General features: G+C 38.9%; 1 protein-coding gene across 2 annotated transcripts; it reads right to left on the bottom strand.

Moving 5' to 3' along the window:
• Positions 1-670: 670 nt before the first annotated feature.
• ciartb (circadian associated repressor of transcription b) lies at positions 671-11,748 on the bottom strand. 2 transcript variants are annotated; one of them, XM_055193088.2, is made up of 6 exons: positions 11,306-11,748; positions 6,986-7,469; positions 6,454-6,529; positions 5,609-5,687; positions 4,139-4,274; positions 671-2,327 (listed from the first exon to the last, which is right to left on the bottom strand). In XM_055193088.2, the coding sequence occupies exons 2-6, from the start codon at positions 7,427-7,429 to the stop codon at positions 1,920-1,922; spliced, it is 1,143 nt and encodes a 380-aa protein (XP_055049063.2). In that variant the 5' UTR covers positions 7,430-7,469; positions 11,306-11,748; the 3' UTR covers positions 671-1,919. The 2 variants fall into 2 exon arrangements, with proteins under 2 accessions (XP_055049063.2, XP_055049062.2); XM_055193087.2 differs by lacking the exon at positions 11,306-11,748 and adding an exon at positions 10,213-10,587.
• Positions 11,749-12,162: the final 414 nt, after the last annotated feature.

The following is a 12,162-nucleotide window of genomic DNA, read 5'->3' as shown; positions in this document are numbered from 1 at the left end:
TTGCTCGATTTCATTTTGTGCACAGCGGGGAAATTTAAGTAAGGGAGATCAAGGAGGGGCACATTTGAATTACTCACTGTCCAGAAAAACATTTGCTTTTCTATACTCCAGAGGATGTGGGTTGTATTTCGCATTTCTCCATTCAATCTTCAACCTCATCCTTCCCAGAAACCAGAGTGGTTAATCATCCGAGACCAATTCTGTACTATTCGGTATTCTCTGACAGATAATAGATTCCATTTGTAAGGTCAAGATGTGTTTTAGTATAAGCTATGTTTCGATTCTGTCGTTTTAGGGAGGTTGTTTATGGAGAGTGACTAGAAGGCTTTGATATTTGAATAGACGTCTTCTCAACAGAATGTCAATAAGAACAGGAAACAAAGCGGTCTATGATCGGCTGTCCCCTGGTTGAATATCAAAGCAGTGAATACAATGCAGGCGGCCAAATTAGAGATTGTATGATATTCTTTTTATGGCTGATCCTTGTATAATATTTGTATTGGACATGGACGTCTAATTTGTGTGTATGCGTCTCATGTGTCATTTTTTTTATATACAGTAAATTTCACGTCTGCATGCCTGTTCATTGGCATTCATTGATCAATAAAAATGACTAAACTGGTCGACCTTCTTTGATCAGTAGAAACAAAACGCTTAAAGACAAACAGAATACAGCAAACAAATATAACCACATTTATTTCTGAAAGTATAAAATATTACACTATAAAGGCCACTTTGCAAGGGTAAATTAACAACTTTTTCCAAATATGTACACAGTTAATACCTTTTCCCTCTTAGATATTGTCCAGCTATGTGGCTAACCGAAATGTCAATTTCTCACATGACCACAGGAAGTAGTTGGCAAGAGTTTCAATAATTTACTTGATAGCAAAAAAATAACAACGAATGGCAGGAGTTTCGAAGGTTCCTGATTTTCTTTTGTACATCCTTCAGAGACGTCAGGTACTCTGGGTGGTTCTCATTCTCCCTTCAAAATCAGCGAAGAGGCACAGTTTGACATCGAATTGACAGGCACTGTATGCCCTTGAACTGGGAGGCTTAAAAAAAAAGTTCACTTTCAGTTCACATTCTTTACAATGGCACCAGTCCCACCTCCAGGGCTCCTCGTTTGAAGGGAGCCTATTGTTTGAAGTCCTAACCGAACAACTTACACCCTGGCATGACAGGGATGTTTGGCTCACTGCATTTATGCACTTTTTGAGGCTTCCTCGCTCTGAGTCTACAAGTGTACGTGCGTTCTTACAGTATCTGTACACTACCGGAGATGCTGTGTCAGATTGAGGTAGAACCGTTGTACCAAAAACGTAGCTAGAAGTAACAGTCACATCAGTCAACTCTCTAGAGTGGATTTAAAGAGGAAACTAAAGCAACAAATTCACATTCAACCACACCTACAATAAAGATCACTAACACGCTGGAATATCTGAAGTGTTCCCAGAATAAATTCCTCCCTCTATTCCCTTCCCTTTCTGAAAAAAGGCTGCTTTGTTTTGTCTAGAGATTTGCTTTTCACAGATACTGAAACACTGTCTTGTTGGATCCTGCCACCACGGGAGGTTTATCCTCTGGGTTCGACTCCAAAGGAAACCATCTCAAAGTACAAGATCAAGAACCTTTCTAATCCCCACCACACACACACGCTGCTACAACTCCATCTTTAGTCCAACAGAACGGAACAGATGCAGACGTACACATCAGTTGCGATAAACACGCACAAAGATTACACTCCAAAACGTAACTGAATGTGTCACTCTGAACTTCTGAACTCCCTCTGCTTCTGGGTTGTGCCTCTCCCCAAGGCTAGAATGGAGGCAAGAATTGTGCTGGAGTCAAGTGTCTCCAGACCAGTTGGGGCATTCACGCATTTGCAAGGCTCTTCCCGGAGCCCCTTCGTGAGACTAGGACCAACCGCTGGCTGCCATGCCCACTGACCCTTTCTGGGTAATGATACTCTCTGTGGATTTAAGGAGTCTTTCAAGGCAAGGGGCGTTTATCTTGCCGGGAGGTGCTCGGTTGGGAGTGGAGTCTGTCTTAGTGTACGCACTGTCTGTGCTGGAGGACACAGAGTTGTCTTGTGTTGTGTCCTTCTCCCTGTGCGCTGTTAAATAGTTGCGAACTGTCCCCTGAGCCTGTTCTGCCGTTGGGGAGCATATGGGTGACGTGTGAAGCCATTTTAGGTTGGTTGCCGAGTAGGGACCAGGAGGGGTGAGGTCGCTGACTCTCATTGCCTTGTTACCCATGGAAGGGGTACTTGTGGTGGTGGGATTTGCAAAGGTGTTGAGCAGGGGAGATGCAACTGGAGACAACTGTAAAGCAATGAAGGAGAGAAAATTACTTTATTAATTTTGCTTAATTATGAATTTATATAATTTATTATTTGCATATATTATGTGAATGTCCATTTTTTTTAAGTATCAAACTTGCTATTATTAGCATTTAAAACGTATAACTAGGAATACGTCATTCTGATTTATCAGTCGTGACAATGTCTGTTATCCCAAACTCTAAAACTGATAACACACCATTCATTCGAGTACTGCAAGTCATGTTGACAGGTGCTGCTTAAGTTTTTAATCATCTTGTTCAGATCTTTTCTCATGCCAGGTGTTAATAAACAAATTAAAAATATTTTAATTTAACGAATCGGACATTGTTGGTTTTTATAGAACCTAAACATTATTCAATAATTTTTTTAAACTTATTACAGATAAATAAATCCCTAAATTAGAGTATTCATGTATAGAGGTGTACTTAAAAAATGCAAAAGCCATACATTAAGTAATCAGATCAAATAATCTTGATCTGATCACCCTGTGGGGGGGATAACAACAGGTTGTATACTCTAATGAAAAAGGGGATCTCAAGGACTACTAAATGGATTGGTCTCTAATTATAATTGCAATGGTGACCAAATAAGCGGCACAAAATGGGGATGCATAACGATTAATCGCGATTAATCTATAGCATAAAAGTTTTTGTTTACATCATATATGGGTGTGAACTGTGTATAACAATTATGTTTTTATAAATATGCACACATGCATGTATAATTTTAAGAAAAATAAAAAATAAATATAGTATGAGTATTTATATTAACATATAATACAAATTATACATAAATATGCAAATGTATATACACATGTAAACATTTCTTAAATATATACTTGCATGTGTATGCATTTATCTATACATAGTTCACACACACACACATATATGATATAAACAAAAACTTTTATTCTGCTATAGATTAATCGCGATCATTATGCATCCCTAGCACAAAACATTAGCATTCTTACTGAAAACCACAACAAATGGACAAATAAAAAAAACATACACAGATGTATGAAATACTTGTCAATTTATTCAATTAGTTTATTAGTTAAAATGGCAGCAACTATTTAGTCAAAAAACTTTATTAATATTTATATATTTGACAGATGCTTTTATTTAATGTTGTATTCAAGGTAAATTTTATCGAGTATTTTCCCACGCAATCAAACCCATGGGCTAGCATCATGCTCCACAAGCTGTGCTACAGGAACACCTATATCAATTTACTAGTTTTATTATAGTAACAATAACTGAATATATTTTGGAAAAGGTTTAAAATCAGTTTATGAATGTCTTTTACTTTCCTTTAATCCGTCTTTATAAAGCTTGTTTATTTCGGTCATCGTTTTCATGGAACATGGCAGGGCTCCAGACTAACTTTTTTCACTAGGAGCACAGTGGCCCCCAACCCAAAATTTTAGGGGCGCCACCAGAAAATTTAGGGGCACACACCGAAAATTAACATGCTAACCAAATATCCACATTTCTACTAATTTCCACTATATTACTAATAAATACTTTTATGATAGATGCAGAAAGTATGATGTGCTGTTTCAAATTAAGTGTCACATCACAAAAAAAAAATGTCAAATTTACTGGTCGCACATGCGCGACTGGATGTAAAATTCAGTAATTTTGGTGCCAGTCTAGAGCCCTGCATGGGTATACATTTAAACCTCTAAAATTAAATTGAATTCCTTGTTTTTCTCTGATTCAGTGATTACAATAGGTAGTTTAGACTCTCAACTAATTTTAACTTAGACATGATCATAAAATAGAGCGTTACCTTGAGTTTCTTAGAAAGGGTCGTCTCTTCCATAAGCTCTGTGGTGTTGATTTCATTGTTTCGTTGGGGTTTTATGTGAGGGAACCAGTTCTTTAACATCTCCTCCATTTTCAGAATAATGTTGACATATCTCTCTCTGTGTAGCAAAAAAAGATCAACATTTAAGTCTGGCTATTCAGCAACCCACAAAAAGAACTACACGTGTAAAATTTTAGCCAGATCTGGTGTTTGCCAGATCTGACCGTAAATTACACAACATCCTGTAACCCTGTTTGGTGGCAAGCGAGTTTAAAGATCATCTAACCACATGTACTCAGCATCGTAAGCACCAACACACAAACGTGTTTCTCAAAATGAGAACAGCTCGTGTCGATTCACACATGTTTGAACCCACACGTGGCATGGAGCGCAACCGTTTCCTCTGCCTCTAAATATAGACACATAAGCCTGCAGCAGGACACTGACGTCCACGTCACGGGGAGGAGAAAAGAAATAGTTGTGTTGAGGAGCATTGATACACATGCATACAAGCACATGGTGCCCAAGGACCAGCCCCCAACAGATGGTTAATGAGGATTAGTAGTCACATGAACAAAATATTTGCTGTTGCCCTATTTTCAGGATTTTACATTTAAACTGCTACTATTGCTGAAGTTCTGAGGTTTTTGGAGGGAAGGCAGACATGCCTCCACGTGGTCACCTGTGTCAGCATGGATATATAAGCGAATGCTGTCTTTGCTCATTGCAGGCTTGAAGTAGGGCTCCATCCCAAACCCCGTTATTTTAAACTGCACAGGTTACAACATGGCTGGATTCAGCCCAACGTACACCAATGGAGAAGATGTTCTTACACATGAATATTGGACTTCACAAATTAGCAAAATACAATGACATAATGAAAACATATCTGGGTGCTGCAACCTAAACCCAACCTGACCTATTATGAGGTAATTTAACACAACAGAAATGTAGCTAAAGCCATTACGCCATCTTGCTAAAGGAAGACAACAGGTTTCCTCAAAAGAGCTTGGATGTTTGTAAAGTCTATTCTTACACTTTTATATCTGCAGGTCTGCATTTGGCCAGTGGCCGCCTGGCGCTTTGGATCAAGTGTCATGCTGCAAGGCCATGTGTTTTAAAATTTTCTTTGACTCACTCACTCATCCCCTTAAAGCCAAGACACATCTGAGGCTGAACAAGTCATCTGCACGCAATGTGGAACAACTTAGCCTTGGTTTATTGCTAATGCATGTAAACATACGTGCACCAAAGCAAAATTCCCTCACAGCTTTTATCAACTAACAGAAAGCAGCTTGCAGGCACAATAGACGAAATAGAGGGTGGATTGAAGTAGATTAACTAAATGGACACAACATCCATCAGATCGATTCGCGATAGAGTACTGCAGGGATTAAAGCCCACCCTGAAGCAGCTGGTGTGTGAGGTGGGAAGAAACAGCAGGACACTCACCCCATGCATGGATTCTGCAGGACCCCCATTATCCTCTGGATGCGGTCCATGGCCACACTCTCCTGGAAAGTGCTGAGGCCTATGGAAGAAGAAGAAAATGCTTAAACCATCTTTTTTTTTAAAGTACCAGCTCATTGTCTCTAACAGGCTGTCGTACGTCTGTTAGGCAGATGGATTCCTATAAAGCGCGTAGGAAGACAGACTCTCTGTCTCTGTGGCCAGGAAGTTTGGGGTCGCCCAGAGAGCTCGTTCTGACAGTGATTCCAAACCAAGCTCCCACTATGGGGTCCATTGGCGCGCAACCTCTCTTCTAGCAAGTGTGGGGCTTTAAACTATCCCATAACAATGTATCTTTAAGCACCTAACATTTCAAATATCATCTTTTTGTGTTTTTTTAGCAATGGCTGCTTGAGTTTTGTGCAAGTGACATTATTTGCTCCTCCAATGTCCACGTAAAAATAAAGAATTTAGTTAAATATAATTCATCCCAGCAGTAGAGGGCACAAAGGAGACACCCTTGAGCTCATCTATACCATGCTTTAGGTATTTCAGTCATGGCTCTGGTATATTTTTGTATTGTTCTAGACATGTGCCTTTCAATCATATACGTTCCATTATGACTAAGCCAGGCAGCCGCACGTACACAGAGGAAATAACTGTGGTCAGTCTGGCGTCAAGCGATGTATGTATATGACACCCAAGATCGCCATTCGTGACCTACTAGTCTGAATGTTCTCATGAGAGTTTATACTTTAATCTATAATCTAACTAGACAAACTTTGATACAACACAGTAAGTAGTTGTGATCAAAGCAGATGCAGTAGTATGCATGTAGGATTACTTACGTTCTCGGTATCTGCCTGATCGGAGGCCATTAAGGATTGAGGATAGAGGATGAATGTAACACTGCAGCTCCAAGCACTGCAAAACAAAGAACGTCATTCAGCATTTCTAACATTTATTATTTAGGAAGCGATTAAAACTTACTACACTTGCCTAAATACTATACACAGACAACAATCTCAAATCAGGACATACAGCTTATTATTTCTTAAGTACAATGACAAACTGTATGACTCATCTAACCTTTCACACACATATATGTCTAAATGGAATGTGTTATCAGAAATTGTACTGTGTAAGAAAACACAGTTTCTTAAATCAAAAATTGTGTGACACATTTCACCTAGAAAAAAAACACACATAAAGGAGGAGGGGTCTTCCTGGAAATGGCTGTGCTGAGTACTTTTTTATTTAGGCTGTTTGGGAGGCGATAGATCATGTAGTTGATAAGGGTTTCTTTAAGAACGCCATGTGCTTTCCACTGGCATGCCTGGATATTACATACACTAGAGAATCAAATGTGGCACGTCTCACCTTGTATGCGAACAGCCTGTCTTTCTCTATTTGTTCGGGTGTGAGCTGCCTCTCCCTTTGCTCCAGCACCACGGAGCTCCGTGTTCTTTTCAATGCCTGCCTCGTTTTGCCTTTAGGGCTCTCAGGGCACTGGCTGTAATTGGACCGATCTTCTCTTCCCAAGTGAGAAAGCCCCTCATCTTTGCTGTACTCCGATCCGTCACAGCTGGAAGGAGAACTTCCAGGAGAGCTCATATTCTCTTTGTCGTTCACCTCGCCTTTATCTCCATTTCTCTTTGTGAGTGACTGACAAGTCTGGGCCACCTGGATGACCCCAAAAGAGGGGGTTTTGGGCAGTGTGGTTTTCCCCTGTGCTTTGGTACAGTCTGGCTCTAATTCACTGTCATTATCTTCATCATCGCTGGCCAGCCAGTCAATGGAATAGTCAGAATCTGTAGCTGACATCTTCGGAAGCAGGATCTAACCAGAACGGACCATCACTGACCTGTGGAAAGGGGTGGACCATTTAAATCTCCAATTGCCATAATACAACAAGAACATCATTACACTGAATGGAACATGAGCTGGTGTAAAATTGGATAATAGAGAAAGAATGTTTTGCTTCAACTGGAACATAACAACAAAATCTAACTGCAGTGTGTTGAAATATATCTGGAAGATTTACAGTCAAGCAGACACTAGTGGTCAAACATGCCAACCTAAGCATGTGCCCCTAATAAAATCCAGCGGGATACTAAACTCGCGTCATTTAGACCAGCCAGCTTTCCAGTCACAACACCTGAACCTCAAACCCAGACTTAAGATAAACAGCAACCACTGAAAAAGACTAACTGCTGTTTAACAAACATTGCCGGGAAATCTACTGTGTTGGCTCTCTAGCACGTGAAAAAAATAATAGATAGATTTACTACTACAGACATTAGATATTACAGATAAAACTACACTCAATGGCAAAATTGGTCTACTCTATAATTTTATTAAAACGTACCCTAGAATGCTGCAATAGTTCTTTTTGTTAAAGCATAACAGGGTCAGTATCTTTATGCAAAACCGAGATAAGAGGTTTTATTTTATTTATAGCTACATGGTCTTTGGCAGACATCTGTACGTTTTGCAGTACATAGACTGTTTGTTCTAATTGCATCTAATTGAAAAACACTTGAAAATGAAGCTTCACTAAACACGCAGGCTGTGATGAAGCAGGTGACACACTAAAAAGCACACATTCAAAGGCCTGTTTGTTTATGCAATGAGACAAGAACACTGCAACCATGGTGACCAACCAACAGCACTACATTGTATAATTTAATATGTTTTGTGTAATTCAAATTCTAAGTTTGTCATCATGACAATTCTTTGTGGAGGGGTGCGAAGGGATGCATCCTACACAATGGGGGCACAAGCTGAAAAGTTTAAGAACCACTGGGTTATATGCATTTAAGTAGAAATAGCTTTTAACCATTTAATTTTATATTTCATTAAGACCACCTATATCAGTTTGTATAAAAAATAAATATGTGTGCATTACTCTTTCATAGCAATCTGAAATTGAAAATACTAGCTGACAACACAACTTTTTACAAATAGGACAATATATTGCAGAGGCCAATATATTGGCCGGTATTTTTAAGTTTTTTTATTATCGTATTATAGTAAATTTCTCTATTACCTAAATTTGATGTTTGTAATAAAAAAAAAAAAACACTCCGTGTCACTCAATGTAAAACCAAAGTCTGACAGACAGTAAAATAACAGTAGCCTACTGTGAGATGTCCGATTATTTAATGTCTTGTAAGTATGTTTTAACTACTTTGAAAAAGGTATATTTAAAAATGTTATGCATAACAAATTTTTTTTCACCAATTTTCTTTTCGTCTCTTATTTATGGTAATAACATTTGTGTTATATCGGCCTACCATCGGCCAGCAGCTTTCTTAATTTCTGTATCGGCAATAAAAAAAACATATCAGTCGACCACTAATTATAACTATTTCTGATTCAACTATAAATGCTGTACAACTTCTACTTATAAGTATATTTATACATGTACATATAGAATCAGTATTGGATTTTACACTGACCAAGCACATTCACATTAACTGGGTATTTAATCCATCAGCTGGTCAGTATCATTGCAAACAAATGAACTGCTGTGCCAAAGAGTTTTCCCCTGCCAATATAAAGACATTATGTAATAGCTTTACCTCAAGCACGCGACTAATTGGCTCTATAACGGTCGCAAAGATCAGCTTTTCCAAATATATGTAAATGCTGACAAGCTTTTTCTTGACTTTTAAAGTTATAAAAAGCAAAACTGCCAAATAAATGCAACACTTAACCTATAGAAAAAACGCAGTTTATGGCGAACAAACTCCTCTTTCATTTCTGAAAACTGCTATATTGAATGCTTGTGTAAGTTTTGTCGACAGTCACTGAGGGAATGAAAAGGTCCTTTATTAGTTTGCTTAAAATTATACTGTCACAGTATCCTTTAAAAACAAAATAAATAAATAAAAAATTCGAAATGAGTAAGTTCAGTTTTTACACCACTAGCATAACCGTAGACAAAGGGCACGTGACAGTTTTTATTAGCCCCGTTTAGCGCAACAATTTGAACGTCAATTGTAGGAAGTCATGTTACTGAGACTTATTACTGTAGCTACTTCTGCCTATAACATCGGTTGCTGTGTGCAACACGTATATTACCGCTAAATCTAGTAGCTATAATAGTAGACAACGAGGGTAGCGTTATGTACCTGTATGATAACCGAGGGTGGGGCCGTGTTGATGACTAACACCTTAATACGATCATTTAAGTCCATTGCAATTTTGTATTATTTAAAAAATATATAATTTTTCAACTGAATGTATTGTCGTCGCGCTAAACGGGAACGACAAACCAAAACAATTTATATCAGTACGGTGAACAAAATCCGCTATCTATTTTGTTTTATTCGCTACAGGCAACAACTAACAAACATTTAAAGTCTTTACGTTACATTTAAACGTAATTTATCATTTACACATTTTACAAAACGGGTGGATGTCTTTGTTCCCACAGTGGCATCTTCACTGCCTAACGTTACACATCTCGTAGGCTACATACATATACATAAAGCCTTGTATGAACCCAATGATGTTTCCTAATTTAAACACGCGTGCGATTTTTACCTCCCAAAAATACATTTTAGGAAACAAATCCCTATCATATACATCGTTTGTCTTACCTTAAGCCAGATGGGACGAATTGTCTCAATTTCCTTTGTTTCAGCAATATATCCAAAGACACCCAGAGCGCGCGACCAAGCCTCTGTTCAGAGGTGTACGTGGTTTCAGTGATGTAGACCTGCAGTTGTGCGGCCCCGTGTTACTTCTCCCAAGGCAACGTGTCTGAGAGGGCGGGTCCAAAAACGCCGGGCTTTCCGATTTGTGCGTCCGCACCCGAATCCGACAAATGGAGTTTGCGTTTGAAGCCAGCTTCGGCTGATAGGGGAGACGCGCTTACATATTAAAATGAAATGCAAATTGCCAAAACACGTGGACACGCGGATCGGTTTCATTCCAGCAGGCGGACAGAGTGTCAACTCCGTGTTTTTTATTGTTCGCAGTTGCCAAATGTTTTATACGTCATTAGCTCAAATGGGATAACGTGAGATATTTTGTGCGTGATGTACATCCTCCTAATAAGTTAGAGTTTTAGACTTCGATCTGTGTGAGATAAAGATGCTTCATAACAGTTTATTATTCTTGTATAAAGACATAATTTTATCTAAAAAGTTTTTTAAAAATGCATTTTAAAACATCACAATATTGCAGAATGCAACAAACTACAGTAAAGCAAAAACAATATGATATACTGTAAAATAGTTTTATACATTGTGGTAGTATTGTTGAACCACCTTTTATGTAATTATGTAAATAAAACATGTATTGCAATATTTTTTCCAAAGCAAAACAATCACAGTTACAGCAATAACAATTACTTTTGAGAATAATAGAAAATGTATTTCTTTATAAAAGCTGCATATAATTATAAAGTCTATTTATGTTTGAATATATTTTAAGATATCTGATATATAATAGATACATTTTATTGCCTAGAGAATTTGAAATTCACCAATAATGTTCTTCTGCTATACTTTTATGTTAACCAAGAGGCGCAACTTATCATTTCGCAACTGCAAATAGACCAAAGTGGAAACATTTGCATGCACCATGAGCCAGTGTAACATGTGTATAAGAAGCAATTCATTGTGTACATTGCTGCCGTCCCTGGTTTCACTGACTACCCAGGAGCCTCGTCGCTAGGGTTATCCTTACCTGCTCTTGACAGACTCCAATGTGCGCAGCTGGTCGTATGTGAACCAAACCGAATGAATGAAGGAGGCTGAACTTGATAGGCCAGCGTGTTTCGTGTGGGGTTGCACACGTGATGTCTTTTACGCTGTTTTTACACAACCCTCCGTTTCCATGGTGAGGGAAGGGGTGGCAGGAAAGCATTCCAAAGTAGTACATTTGCCTTGTGAAGAATGTTGCACCTTCACTAAAAGCCCCACAGCAGGTGAAGTGGTCTGCTGTTGTATTACAGGAGAGCGTGTCACGTTTACCTTCCACACACTGGTTTTATCAGACAGCTGGAATGAGAAGAAAATGACACGACAGGTGGTCTGTGTCCGGTGGCATTTTCACGCTCATGTTGTAGTGCGTCGAGCAAGCCGGTGGCTGTGACGACGAGAGAGCATATAAGGGCACACGATCACTGCATCTCTTACTGGGGGGTGGGATCTCTGATTGGAGTCCAGACAAAGAATCACAGCCCGGAGTCAATGACTCATAGTCCTCCTCCCCGGAAAACGTGATCACATGTGAGAAGAAAACCCACCCAGTTTCTCTTTTTGGCTTTGCACAATTAAAAATCAGAATAGCTGCCACCTGAATGTTTCTTGGATGTCTGTCCAACTCTTGCAGTGTTTGAGAGAGCATAAACACAACATTATGCACTCTAAGCTGAGCCAAAGACGCCACCCAGAGTGATTAACAGTTGTGTGCAAACCAGTCTGGTACCGTCTTTTTGGAAAAGGTCCTAATGTGGACAATAATAAACCAGCCATGTGATTGTTCTGTAATCTTTCTTTGCGGGTTTCCCAAGTTCATTGTATAGTGTATACTGTAGATTA

Source organism: Misgurnus anguillicaudatus, chromosome 6, assembly GCF_027580225.2.
Source record: "Misgurnus anguillicaudatus chromosome 6, ASM2758022v2, whole genome shotgun sequence".
Taxonomy (NCBI): domain Eukaryota; kingdom Metazoa; phylum Chordata; class Actinopteri; order Cypriniformes; family Cobitidae; genus Misgurnus; species Misgurnus anguillicaudatus.
This window is presented reverse-complemented; position numbering and strand designations above follow the sequence as displayed.